We start from the raw sequence: 14,877 nt of genomic DNA on the forward strand, positions 1-14,877 counted from the left end.
TGGTACCTACTACCATATCCCCAAAGTCACTTAAATATTTTGTCTTGCCCATTCACCCTCTGACTGGCACACATACACAATCCATGTCTCAATTGTCTCAAGGCCTAAATCCTTCTTTAACCGTCTCCCCCACTTCATCTACACTGATTGAAGTGGATCTAACAGGTGACGTCAATAAGGGATCATAGCTTTCACCTGGGTCAGTCTGTGTCATGGAAGGAGCAGGTGTTAGTAATAAAAGCACACCTTCCTCTTTGGTGGTGTTAAATCTACAGCCTATTGATCAGAGAATAATATGTGAAAGAATCCCCTAGAATCCACCTCTCTAAAAACAAGTCTCTCCGTTGCCGCCTGCTATAGACCACCCTCTGCCCCCAGCTGGGCTCTGGACACCATATGTGAACTGATTGCCCCCCCATCTATCTTCAGAGCTCGTGCTGCTAGGCGACCTAAACTGGAACATGCTTAACACCCCAGCTATCCTACAATCTAAGCTTGATGCCCTCAATCTGACACAAATTATCAATGAACCTACCAGGTAATACCCCAAAGCCGTAAACACGGGCACCCTCATAGATATCATCCTAACCAACTTGCCCTCTAAATACACCTCTGCTGTTTTTAACCAAGATCTCAGCGATCACTGCCTGCATCCGTAATGGGTCAGCGGTCAAACGACTTCCACTCATCACTGTCAAACGCTCCCTGAAACACTTCAGCGAGCAGGCCTTTCTAATCGACCTGGCCAGGGTATCCTGGAAGGATATTGATCTCATTCCATCAGTAGGAGATGCCTGGTTATTTATTTTAAATGCCTTACTCACCATCTTAAATAAGCATGCCCCATTCAATAAATGTTAGATATAGCCCTTGGTTCTCTCCAGACCTGACAGCCCTTAACCAACACAAAAACATTCTATGGCGTTCTGCATTAGCATCGAACTGCCCCCGTGATATGCAACTTTTCAGGGAAGCTAGAAACCAATATACACAGGCAGTTAGAAAAGCCAAGGCTAGCTTTGTCAAGCAGAAATTTGCTTCCTGCAACAAACTCAAATGTTCTGGGACACTGTAAAGTCCATGGAGAATAAGAACACCTCCTCCCTGCTGCCCAACTGCACTGAACATAGGAAACACTGTCACCACCGATAAATCCACTATTATTGAGATTTTCAATAAGCATTTTTCTACAGCTGGCCATTGCTTTCCAGCTGGATACCCTTACCCCGGTCAACAGCACAGCACCCCCCACAGCAACTCGCCCAAGCCTTCCCCATTTCTCCTTCTCTCAAATCCAGTCAGCTGACGTTCTGAAAGAGCTGCAAAATCTGGACCCCTACAAATCAGCCGGGCTAGACAACCTGGACCCTTTCTTTCTAAAATTATCTGCCTAAATTTTTGCCACCCCTATTACTAGCCTGTTCAACCTCTTTCGTGTCGTCTGAGATTCCCAAAGATTGGAAAGCAGCTGCGGTCATCCCCCTCTTCAAAGGGGGGGGACACTCTTGACCCAAACTGCTACAGACCTATATCTATCCTACCCTGCCTTTCTAAGGTCTTCGAAAGCCAAGTCAACAAACCAATTACTGACTATTTCGAATCCCACCATATCTTCTCTGGTATGCAATCTGGTTTCAGAGCTGGTCATGGGTGTACCTCAGCCACGCTCAAGGTCCTAAACGATATCTTAACCGCCATCGATAAGAAAAAATACTGTGCAGCCGTATTCATTGACCTGGCCAAGGCTTTCGACTCTGTCAATCACCACATCTTCACCGGCAGACTCGATAGCCTTGTTTTCTCAAATGATTGCCTCGCCTGGTTCCCCAACTACTTCTCTGATAGAGCTCAGTGTGTCAAATCAGAGGGCCTGTTGTCCGGGCCTCTGGCAGTCTCTGGGGGTGCCACAGGATTCAATTCTTGGACCGACTCTCCTCTGTATACATCAATGATGTCGCTCTTGCTGCTGGTGAGTCTCTGACCCACTTATACGCAGACGACACCATTCTGTAGACTTCTGGCACTTCTTTGGACACTGTGTTAACAACCCTCCAGGCAAGCTTCAATGCCATACAACTCTCCTTCTGTGGCCTCCAATTGCTCTTAAATACAAGTAAAACTAAATGCATGCTCTTCAACTGATCGCTGGCTGCACCTGCCCAACATCACTACTCTGGACGGCTCGGACTTAGAATATGTGGACAACTACAAATACCTAGGTGTCTGGTTAGACTGTAAACTCTCCTTCCAGACTCACGTCAAACATCTCCAATCCAAAGTTAAATCTAGAATTGGCTTCCTATTTCGCAACAAAGCATCCTTCACTCATGCTGCCAAACATACTCTCGTAAAACTGACCATCCTACCGATCCTCGACTTCGGCGATGTCATTTACAAAATAGCCTCCAATACCCTACTTAATAAATTGGATGCAGTCTATCACAGTGCCATCCGTTTTGTCACCAAAGCCCCAAATACTACCTACCATTGCGACCTGTACGCTCTCGTTGGCTGGCCCTCGCTTCATAATCGTCGCCAAACCCACTGGCTCCAGGTCATCTACAAGACCCTGCTAGGTAAAGTCCCCCCTTATCTCAGCTCGCTGGTCACCATAGCAGCACCCACCCATAGCACGCGCTCCAGCAGGTATATCTCTCTGGTCACCCCCAAAACCAACTCTTCCTTTTGCCGCCTCTCCTTCCAGTTCTCTGCTGCCAATGACTGGAACGAATTACAAAAATATCTGAAACTGTCAGAGCAGCTGTCAGAGCAGCTCACAAATTACTGCACCTGTACATAGCCCATCTATAATTTAGCCCAAACAACTACCTCTCCCCCTACTGGATTTATTTATGCTCCTTTGCACCCCATTATTTCGATCTCAACCTTGCACATTATTCCACTGCAAATCTACCATTCCAGTGTTTTACTTGCTATATTGTATTTACTTCTCCACCATGGCCTTTTCTTTTTTTGCTGTCTTTACCTCCCTTACCTCATTTGCTCACATTGTATATAGACTTATTTTTCTACTGTATTATTGACTGTTTTTTACTCCATGTGTAACTCTGTTGTATGTGTCCAACTGCTTTGCGTTATCTTGGCCAGGTCACAATTGTAAATGAGAACTTGTTCTCAACTTGCCTACCTGGTTAATAAATAAAAAATAAAATAAAAATAAAAAGATTTTGGAAGATGAGCCTCATCACTGAGATTAAATCCAGTTTGCTAGAACTGTTCAAGGTGAAATCTGATATTTTCTGCCATTAAATAACTCTTGAATACCTCAATAGGCCTTCCTTCAGACCTTCTTAAATGCATTTTGTGAAGGTGAGGAGACAGGACACGGAATTGTGTAAGGACTCATTAAGTTAGTTGTCTGTTTTTATGCTCGCTCCATCAGGTTGCTCCGTAGTTCACAACACTGGTGTCTGTGGACCTCAAGATGTCGTTCTATGAAGGCCTGGACAGTCATCTGCCCAAGCTCCTTGAATTCTACAGGACCAAGAAAAGTGGAGGTACTGCTAAAACACTTGATGGGCAGTCTTGACAAAGAAGTTGGATTATATTTATGGAAACAAAAGTATTCTGTACAGTCCTGTATGTACTTTTGTGTACATTGATAATATGGATAACTTTCTTGAAGATGTGAGGTATATAACAATACACTACAACACAACGTTATTATTTCAACCTTCATTCACAACAGATATTTTTCAGAGCTGATCTAATTACACCGGAGATATCCCTGAGCAGCTGTTTAGAGAAAATGACCCTGGAAGTTTTTTGGTTCTGTTTATAGAGCAGCGCCGTTTGCTTTCTGAATGTCACAGAACTCAATAATAACAGTTTATTCATCCCTGGTAGTTATCTAAACTAGCTTGCTAACGTGACTACTTTGTGTGAAGTGGAAGTTTGTTTATTGAGATGATAGCAGTGAGGTCAAATTCAAGTTTCATCAACAACAAAAATCCATATTTGTTTCTGATACCCCCAGGTGTTCTAAATGGGGAATCAAATAGTAAAAACATGAACCATCAAGCCATCTTAAACAATTATGTTAGGGGGGGTGAACATCCATAAGCTGATAATATCTTCAAATAAAACAGTGGTTGGGTAAGTTTTGAAATGTACTTGTAATGTGTATTTTTTCAAGCCCCCCCCCCCCCCCCCCCCCCCCCCCCCCCAAAAAAAAAAAATCAGTTTTACATACATTTCTAATGGTGTTATAAATATGCTTTCATCAAGTGCTCCAGAGATGTTCATCATGAAGGGATATCCTTTTGCTGGCTTTGAAGTGGAGGGAAGGAGCATGCATGAGTTGACTCTCCACATGTTATGCTCCTATAAAAGGAGTCTATGGATTTGCTTCCGTAACATTTTATTCCCTATCCACTTGTACACTGCATTAAACTATTGTAAGTTATAGCCTACCACAGGGTTCGCCAATTCTATTCCTAGAGAGCTTCTGTGCAGGTTCTCTCCAGCCCATCACTAACACACATTTGAAGAATCATGCACAGGAAGTTGCTTTCCCAATATCAGAGGCCCTTGGCCTACTGTTAACGATGCGTTTTATATCTGACAGATAGACGCAAATGAATACTAGATAATTACATAATCTTCTTATTTTATAATTTGAGGCCCATAATCTAACTGGAAATGTTTGAACGATCTGATCCTGTACATTAACTTGAATCTTAACACATACATACATACATACATACATACATATTTTCAATTAAAGTAGGGGGTTTCAGATGTAAATTAACTAGCCAATATTATAAAATTACATTGTAAATATGGTAATTTAATAAAATGACTTGTTTTACTGTAATTTTAGCCTGCCAAAGCAGGACATTTTAATTAACCATTTCTGTCATTCTTACTCTTCATGTAAATGTCTGTCATTTTAAGATTCTCACACGTCAATTGAATTACATTTTTCTTTAACTGTTAATGTTTGGCACCCTGTGGTGCCATGCTTTTGACAGTTACTATATTGTCCTGTAATTTATAGATATGGCCCATAAATTTACAGGGCAATATTGTAAATATACATTAAAAAAAACGTTAACCGTAAAATTACAGAAAAATTTCAGATTGAAAAGCCATGTGAAAATCTTGAAATTAGACATTAACAGATTCACTGCTTTGGCAGGCAAATTACAGTAAAGGAGTAATTTCTGATTAAACTACTGTATAAAAAATGTACTTAATTTACTTCTGAAACCCCTAATTTGATTGCTTTTTCAAAATATACATTTTCAATCTTATGAAATGACTACTGTAAATATTCAGATTTACCCCAAAATGTGACTGTATTTTTACAAAATGGTCAAGTTGATTTACAGCTTAAGACTTAACACATACTTTAAATCAGAAATTACTGTTAAGATGAAGACTGATTTTACTGTTACTGTTAATTACTGTTAAGACTGTTAGGACTGAAACATATTTTAGAAAATGTTCCAAATAGCCAATTAAGGGTACATTACTGTATATTTACAGTTTAACAGTAAAACTAAAAAAAGTTCTGACAGTGTTTTTATGCAATTACTGTAAACATACATTAATGTACCCCTAAAATTGTCTATTTGGAACATTTCTACAATAGGTTTCAGTCATCTTAACACACTTTAAATCAGATGTTTTTTTACTGTAATTTTTGCCTGCTAAAGCAGAGAATGTTAATTAACAGTGTCACTTAAATGTAAATGTCTGTAATTTTAAGATTTTCAAATGTCATTTGAATCTACAAACATGTTCTGTCATTGTACAGCTAATGTTTGGCACCCCTGTTGACTTAAAAAAAAAGAAATAACAGTGCACAGCTTCTACTGTACAGGCTGTGCTCTTTTACAAGTTGAAGTCTTACATTGTGCGTTTCTCTCTCTCAGGGATTAATCTAATGTGACATTGATCCCTCTGAATGTTCAATGTGCACGCCCCATCAGCAACAGAGGAATAGTTTTGAATTTTTAGAACCAGGAAGAAATATCCTTTTGATTGCAACGACCTCAGTCACCATACATGACGTTGAAGTAAACAGCCCCTATGCCAGCTTCAAGTCAATAGCCAGCTTCACGTTCAAAGGAGCACAGATCAACTTTCCTAATTGAGCTGCTTAATTTGTGTGATAGAGAGCAAGAGACAGCAAGCAAGAGAAAAGTGAGATGGAGAACAGCTATGATTCTCTCTGAATAAGGATCCCAATCGTGAACATGCCACCAACACCACCAAAAAGGATCAAACACTCACCAGAGAATGATTTACTTGGTATGGTTCACGTAAACAATGTGATATGGATTCAGCATCATGGATTTAGGATAGAATTGCATGTAATAGTCACTGTGGCGTATCGCTATATCTCCAGGATGAGGAGCTAATTTTCATCACACAACAGGGTCATTAAGGTATTACCCACTCCCTAGTCCCGATCCCAGCTATAGGTCTTTAGCCTGGGCCACAAAATGAGGCTACTGTCACATAATGGAGGGAGCCTAACATATGTGGATTTAGTACCTGGCCTCTCTCCTTACCAGAGGCAGGTGTGAATGTAGTCACCTTCACTGTAAACAGCCATCATATGGCCTGGTTTATAATCTATGGTGTTTGGCAGAGCGGGGTGGAGCTACACACCATGTTCACTGTCGATCCTCATTGGGTCTCTATTGTCACAACAAAGCAGACGAGCCAGAATCTCACACTCTGCGCAAGGACACATTACTGTAGCAGTGCCTGGAATATCTCACACATAGTGCATTCGGAAAGTATTCAGACCCCTTGACTTTTTCCACATTTTGGTACGTTATAGCCTTATTTGAAAAAAGAAAACCCTCAAGCTACACAATACCCCATAATGAAATTTTACAACATTTACATGAAATATTACATTTACATAAGTAAAGACCCTTTACTCAGTACTTTGTTGAAATACCTTAGGCAGTGATTCAGCCTAGAGTCTTCTTGGGTATGATGCTACAAGATTGGCACACCTGTATTTGGGGAGTTTCTCCCATTTTTCTCTGCAGAACCTCTCAAGCTCTGTTAGGTTGGATGGGGAGCGGAGCGTCGCTGCACAGCTATTGTCACATCTCTCCAGAGATTTTTGATCAGGTTCAAGCCACTCCTGCGTTGTCTTGGCTGTGTGCTTAGAGGCATCATTCTATTGGAAGGTGAACCTTCACCCCAGTCTGAGGTCCTGAGCAGGTTTTTATCAAGAACCTCTCTGCATTTTGAGCCGTTCATCTTTCCCTATCCTGACTAGTCTCCTGCCACTGAAAAACATCCCCGCAGCATGATGCTGCCAACATGCTTCACTGTAGGGATGGTGCCAGGTTTCCTCCAGACGTGGCGCTTGGCATTCAGGCCAAATAGTTCAATCTTGGTTTCATCAGACCAGAGAATCTTGGTCTGAGAGTCCTTTAGGTGCCTTTTGGAAAACTCCAAGTGGGCTGTCATGTGCCTTTTACAGAGGACTGGCTTCCGTCTGGACACTTTACCTTAAAAAGTGCTGTTTGGTGGAGTGCTGCAGAGATGGTTGTCCTTCTGGAAGGTTCTCCCATCTCCACAGAGGAACTCTGGTGTTCAGTCATCTCCCTGACCAAGGCCCTTCTCCCCTGATTACTCATTTTGGCCAGGTGGCCAGCTCTAAGAAGAGTCTTGGTGGCTCCAAACTTCCATTTAAGAAGAATGGACACCACTGTGTCCTTGGAGACATTCAATGCTGCAGAAATGTTTTGGTACCCTTCCCCAGATCTGTGCCTCGAAATATTCCTGTCTTGGAGCGCTACAGACAATTCCTTCGACCTCAGCTTGGTTTTTGCTCTGACATGCACTGTTAACTGTGGGACCTTATATAGACAGGAGTGTGCCTTTCCAAATCATGTCCAATCAATTGAATTTACCATAGGTGGACTCCAATCAAGCTGTATAAATATCTCAAGGATGATCAATGGAAAAATGAGTCACCTGAGCTCAAAAGGGTCTGAATACAAATGTTAATTTTTTTTCTAAATTTGTAAACATTTTGAAAAATCTGTTTTTGCTTTGTCATTGTGGGGTATTGTGTGTAGATTGATGAGGAACAAAAAATGATTCCACCCATTTGAGAATAAGGCTGTAACGCAATACAATGTGGAAAAAGTCAAAGGGTCTGAATATTTAAATATGAGCCAGTTTGCTACAGGTGGAAAATAATCCAGAAGCAACATGAAACGTAAATTATGTGGATTCGAAATTAATAGATTTTTTTGTAGGGTTGATAATTGTTTTGTTAGTGCAAATCAAGTCTGACATTTTAAAGTGGAAATTACAAACTTTAGAAGCCTTTTTAAACCTTGAATACACTACAAGTTTGCATTTCTCAGCAACAAAGAGTGATCAAATGAAGATCATACATCTGTATAGCTTACTCACACACACGCAAGACTGTGCACATAAGCACACACAGCCATCAACACTCCTCACCTCTTCACTCGGCTGCCCCTGAGAGTTCTGTCACCACCGACACACAGCATAGGCTCTGGAACAGACGTTACCATGGACCTCTGCTACACACACACAGTCGCTATGGCAGAGGTGACACCACGGACCTCTGCCCCATATAACTCCCCCATCACACACACACACACACACTTGTCAGGAACCATAAGCCCTGTGCTCTACGAGCTCCTCGTCACGACTACCCGAGCTACAGGGACACGCTACTGTAACTGTCCTGAGGCATCACTCAACCTTTGGCTGGGGGAGAAAAGAGGTTATGCTGAGTCTATATCTTAACCATTTGAAGCAGTTTATGTTCTATGTAACTGGAAAATGGATTTGTGTGGCTATGTTTTGTGATTTTTAGGAGACGGGAAATTATTTCCCTCTTGGAGGACTATTCTATAGGCAATGAGAACTGTCTGTTGCCTTACGATGGCTCTGAAAATAAACCAGCGGCATGCAGAGTTACAGATACCAGCCATTGAACGACCCTATTGTATGATTCAATCTTGTAGGCGTTAATCAAGATGCCTCTCCAGAACAAACATGTTTTTGTCGGTGGCGAACCGTGGCTATTGGACCTAGGCCTATTGGACCTAGGCCTATTCCAAAACATTGTATCAAACTCAAAAATCGAGACAAATTAAAAAAAGAGTCATAACGTCACTATATGCACCCAACATTATATATAGATAGCTCTAATGCAGATGAAGCAATGCTTGCACAGAGACATAACAGTACCAGCACAGAATAATGCAACCCGCAACAGCCACACTGCGCACCCAATTTATGGTAGCCAAAATTTGATTGGTTGATTCCACTGTCAATCCAGAATTCTGCTCTAATGCAGTTGAATGGCAAGGGTATTGAGGGATTTGTTTATCTGGCAAGGGTTACCCTGGTGGGAGGAGTTTAAACCGGATGAAAAGTGATTGCACTCGTTTTGGATCCGGGCTGCCTCCAGGGTGTGAGCCAGGTGCCTTGCTCTGGCCGACAGCAAAGTCAGCTCATAACAAATGTGACGTAATTAAGCATGTATGATGAGTAGGATTCTGTGTTTTCACATGAAAAGTGATTGCTTTGAAAATGCTTTACATGCGTTGCCAATGAAAACGAGTTTGAAAATTTGAAAATGTATTTTTATGGCACAACATAACAGCTCAAAATAACTATCGCTTGCACAGGAGAAGGGAGAGCTTATCTTACATATCACAGTCCTTAATAAGGGATCACATTGACTGAGGTGTTGAAATTCTAAGAGACTATTGCCCTTTCTCTTCCAGAGTCAGCAGGTGTAGCTCTGTGCTGAGAGTCACCAGCAGGGGGGAGTAAGGCACAGAGAGAGAGAAAGAGAGAGAGCTAACACTTTCACAGTCCTCTTGACTCTCTTTCCCTGGTCCTGACTGAACAGGTCACTGGAGCACTGAGAGAGCGAGAGAGAGAGCAGCGTTACATTCCCCATCTGTGCCTGGCCGTGTCACCTCAGCCGGCAGCCAAACGCCACTGTGTGTCAGTCAGGACCCTTTAGCTGGTATCATCCACTATGCTGTTCGAGCAATCCCATGCCGACAACATCACACAAACACACCAGGGACACACATGCAAAAATCACACACACGCCTTGCACGAAAATGGAAAAATCACAATAAACACAATAGGTATGGACAGGTGACAAAGACAGCACTCACTACAGCAAACAACCCCCAGTATTCATCCACCTGACCTTGCCAGCAGTCAGTGCAGTCTATGTTATTGATGAAGAACACTGGTTGTGAGCTGCGATATGCGGCCACTCTGCCAGACTTTGCAAACTGCCTCGTCCTTCCTGTTCTTTTGAAACTAGAAATGCCAGCTGTCAGGCTAAACCCCTCTGCTTCGCAACACACACTCACTGGCAATCTCACCTGTATCAATGTCACCTGTACAGGTATCTCTAAACCATAATGTTGATCTTACTCTGAACCTTGCTACTCAACAAACTTTCGATGATCTCAACAGTCTCGCTAAACCCTGCAGCCATCTTTACTTAAGCCATGCAGACAGACTCACCTGTATATCTTGTACTTGGTGGTGAATCCTTGCTGGTAGCGCTCCGTAAAGTCAGAAAACTCCTGGGAGTGATGAAAGGGCCCTTTGTCAGACAGGAGCCAGGCGAAGGGCCCCGTGGCGTCGCTGGAGCCCCCTGCCTCTGCAGACGCCCCAGCTCCTGCCCCGGCCCTGCTGGCTGCCGACCCTACCACCCAGCACTGTAGGAGGCTTAGAACTGTACACTCCCATAGAACCATCAGAGCCACCCGTCTAACAGTGATACACCAGCCGCTCATGCTTCCCCCGCACCCGACGACTCCTCATTCTCCCCAAACTTCTCTCCCCTTGTCCTGAACGATAAGAGGGAGAAAGACAGGATGGTTATATGTTAGAGAAGGGGATGAGTGTGTGAGTTTTGTAATGAGAGTAATAACCAGAGGCTAACATGTCACCACAGTGTGTGTGTGTGTGAGATACTGTGCTTGTGTCATCACAGTGAAATACTTGTCATTTCTTGACCTTCCATTAGCTAGGCAACCTGACTATTTTTCAATAAGTCTTTTTCAAAAAAAGATTATCCTGAATTAACACTATGCGATTTAAATACTATAATGTAGTGTGTATTGTACATAATGTATACGTTTTCCAATCAATAAACAACCAAATTAATATGATAATGTAAATAGTATTTTAAAACACAGGGGTCAAACTGTCTACAATTAATAGGCTATTTTATTTTTACACATTCGTGGTAGAACATAGTAGAAAATCATTTTACCTGATTCTGCGAACGGTGTGGTACAAAGCTTATCGGTGAAGTTATTGTTACAATTTCGCCCCAGCGGATCTTCTGAGTGGACCGCAAAGTTGTGATCAGCCCAATGCATGAGAGAACTCGCATGGGATCGAGACCCAACTGGATAAACCTCCGTTTACCGGGTCAGACGATCATACGCTATAAATCACGGCCACGGGAAGTAAAAAAATAGTGACTGAGCGACATCCACCTGAATGGCTGGAGCTCCCTTTTACCGCATCATACCTCCAGTGGGTCGGCTACACTCGATTATGTAAAATCCAAAGGAAGGAGAAGACAACAGCGCACCGGACAGAGACGAACAAGGGCGCGCTGCTCATTCAGCTGGAGGAAAATCAATTGCCACCTTCCAGGTGAATTTTCTGTTGTTTTTTTCCGAGGGAAAATAAGTTGTTTATGATGTTCCTCAGAAGAAAAAACACAATGCATAAATAGGTGCTTGCTTTCCTCTCAACGCCAAAAAAGCCAAATTATCCTCTTTTCTAACTGAGACGCACTTGGAGCACTGCGCACTCGAGTGCGATGCTCTCTTGTACTCCAGTCAGTGTGGTGGCATGTATCAGAATGATATTCGCTGGTTTGCTCTCGAGCACGGTTAAAATGTCAAATGTATTCCCAAACCGAGCCCACCCCACTCCCCATTGGCTGAATGGAGATAAGAGAGGCAGGGTTTAGGTCTGGCTGTATAATGGAACGGATGGTCAAGAAATTACCTAGAGTTTAGGCTCTTCACTTCTGTCAGAATAAATCAGGGACCATTTGTCGAATACAAATATTTGAGAGGCACAACATCTGACTATAGGCTACACATCTTATATATCGGCTAAATGTTTGTCGTAGGTTATTGGGCTGTGCTGATTGTAATGTTGTCTCAGCACTTGAAAGCTTGAAAGACACCATTCGTTAAATATACAAAAGATGTGGAGTTTCAGATCCAAGTTGAAGGGAGGAAAATACCTTGCAGGACAAAAATATAACATAACAAAACACCAATTTGGTTCGGGCCATTAAAGTTACATGACAAAAATTGACGAATATATATATTTTTTAAATGTATTCATTTAACAGACGTTCTTATACAGAGCGGTTTACAGTAGTGAGTGCATTCAGTAGTGAGGGCTTCCAAGACGGTCTTGTGATCTGTGGTGACTTGTGAGACAGGTGTCGTTTCCGGTCACAACTTGTAGACTTGTTTATGTGCTGCTGTGAAGTTTGTTGCTAACCTTACTTTGCTACCTGCCAACTTTACGATTGTTTTACTTTTTAATTACCATTTTTTATATATATATTTTTCCCTGGCTCAACTTTTTTCATTCAACTTCTTCACCCCAGACACTTTATCTGGACGTGGTTCGTCAGGACCTCCACCAGCCGATGCGAAGTAGTAACATTAACATTATGCCTTCTAATTGCAGTCGTTGTACTCATAATATACAGGAGAACGATCACTTTATGGCGAGGATAGCTGTGCTGCAAGCCCAGTTTCAGACGCAATCGTTAGGCAAGGGTAATTTAAGTGTAGGAAATGATGAAACAGCCTCTGTGCCACGAATAAGTACAGATAGTAGTATAAATCGCCTCGCACATTCCCCACAGCCGGACAATTTTATCATGGCTTCTGGAAGGAAATGCTGTAGGAATGCTCAACCAGTGTCGCTCATTCAGCCGACAGAAACTTTCAACCGGTTCTCCCCATTAAGCAATGGGTCGGAGTCAGAGGCTGAGCCTTCTCTGGTCTCTTCTCCTCCCGTTACGGGGCCTGAGACACCGAAGCCTCCCACCATTAGCTCTGACAAACTGAAAACCCTAGTCATTGGCGACTCCATTACCTGCAGTATTACACTTAAAACAAATCATCCAGCGATCATACACTGTTTACCAGGGGGCAGGGCTGCCGACGTTAAGGCTAATCTGAAGATGGTGCTGGCTAAAGCTAAAACTGGCGAGTGTAGAGAGTATAGGGATATTGTTATCCACGTCAGCACCAACGATGTTAGGATGAAACAGTCAAAGGTCAACAAGCGCAACATAGCTTCAGCGTGTAAATCAGCTAGAAAGATGTGTCGGCATCGAGTAATTGTCTCTGGCCCCCTCCCAGTTAGGAGGAGTGATGAGCTCTACAGCAGAGTCTCACAATTCAATCGCTGGTTGAAAACTGTTTTATGCCCCTCCCAAAAGATAGAATTTGTAGATAATTGGTCCTCTTTCTTGGACTCATCCACAAACAAGGACCAAGCCTGGCCTGTTGAGGACTGACGGACTCCATCCTAGCTGGAGGGGTGCTCTCATCTTATCTACGAACATAGACAGGGCTCTAACTCCCCTAGCTCCACAATGAGATAGGGTGCAGGCCAGGCATCAGGCTGTTAGCCAGCCTGCCAGCTTAGTGGAGTCTGCCACTAGCACAGTCAGTGTAGTCAGCCCAGCTATCCCATTGAGACCGTATCTGTGCCTCGATCTAGGTTAGGCAAAAATTAACATGGCGGTGTTCGCCTTAGCAATCTCACTGGAACAAAGACCTCTTCCATTCCTGTCATTATTGAAAGAGATAATGATATCTCACATCTCAAAATAGGGCTACTTAATGTTAGATCCCTCACTTCCAAGGCAGTTATAGTCAATGAAGTAATCACTGATCATAATCTTGATGTGATTGGCCTGACTGAAACATGGCTTAAGCCTGATGATTTTACTATGTTAAATGAGGCCTCACCTCCTGGTTACACTAGTGACCATATCCCCTGCACATCCCGCAAAGGCAGAGGTGTTGCTAACATTTAAGATAACAAATTTCAGTTTGTAAACTGCGTTTTCATCTTTTGAGCTTCTAGTCATGAAATCTATGCAGCCTACTCAATCACTTTTTATAGCTGCTGTTTACGGGCCTCCTGGGCCATATACAGCGTTCCTCAATGAGTACCCTGAATTCCTGTCGTACCTTGTAGTCATGGCAGATAATATTCCAATTTTAGGTGACTTTAATTTTCACATGGGAAAGTCCACAGACCCACTCTAAAAGGCTTTCGGAGCCATCATCGACTCAGTGGGTTTTGTCCAACATGTCTAGGGACTTACTCACTACCACAGTCATAGTCTGGACCTAGTTTTGGCCCGTGGAATAAATGTTGTGGATCTTAATGTTTTTCCTCATAATCCTGGACCACCATTTTATTACGTTTGCAATTGCAACAAATAACCTGCTCAGACCCCAACTAAGGATCATCAAAAGCTGTGCTATAAATTCCAGGACAACCCAAAGATTCCCAGATGCCCTTCCAGACTCCTTCCACCTACCCAAGGATGTCAGAGTACAAAAATCAGTTCACCACCTAACTGAGGAACTCCATTTAACCTTGAGTAATACCCTAGATGCAGCCACACCCCTAAAAACAAACAACATTTGTCATAAGAAACTAGCTCCCTGGTATACAGAAACTACCCGAGCTCTGAAGCAAGCTTCCAGAAAATTGGATCGGCGCTACACCAAACTGGAGGTCTTCCGACTAGCTTGGAACGACAGTACCGTGCAGTATCGAAGAGCC

General features: G+C 42.7%; 1 protein-coding gene and 1 long non-coding RNA gene across 3 annotated transcripts in view; both read right to left on the bottom strand.

Annotated features, from left to right (window-relative positions):
* The window catches only part of LOC110524582 (BMP/retinoic acid-inducible neural-specific protein 3), a 76,729-nt gene extending 64,630 nt beyond the window's left edge, over positions 1-12,099 (bottom strand). For both annotated transcript variants that reach the window (XM_021604383.3, XM_090236036.1), the window contains exons 1-2: positions 11,297-12,099; positions 10,540-10,868 (exon numbers count right to left, since the gene is read on the bottom strand). In XM_021604383.3, coding sequence (XP_021460058.1) covers positions 10,540-10,814 — 275 coding nt within the window. In that variant the 5' untranslated portion in view covers positions 10,815-10,868; positions 11,297-12,099. The remainder of the gene's footprint in view (positions 1-10,539; positions 10,869-11,296) is intronic.
* LOC149983584 (uncharacterized) overlaps positions 1-14,877 on the bottom strand; it is a 473,580-nt gene that overhangs the window by 195,511 nt on the left and 263,192 nt on the right. The window lies entirely within an intron of this gene.

Source organism: Oncorhynchus mykiss, chromosome 5, assembly GCF_057628025.1.
Source record: "Oncorhynchus mykiss isolate SJ-2025 chromosome 5, ASM5762802v1, whole genome shotgun sequence".
Lineage (NCBI taxonomy): Eukaryota > Metazoa > Chordata > Actinopteri > Salmoniformes > Salmonidae > Oncorhynchus > Oncorhynchus mykiss.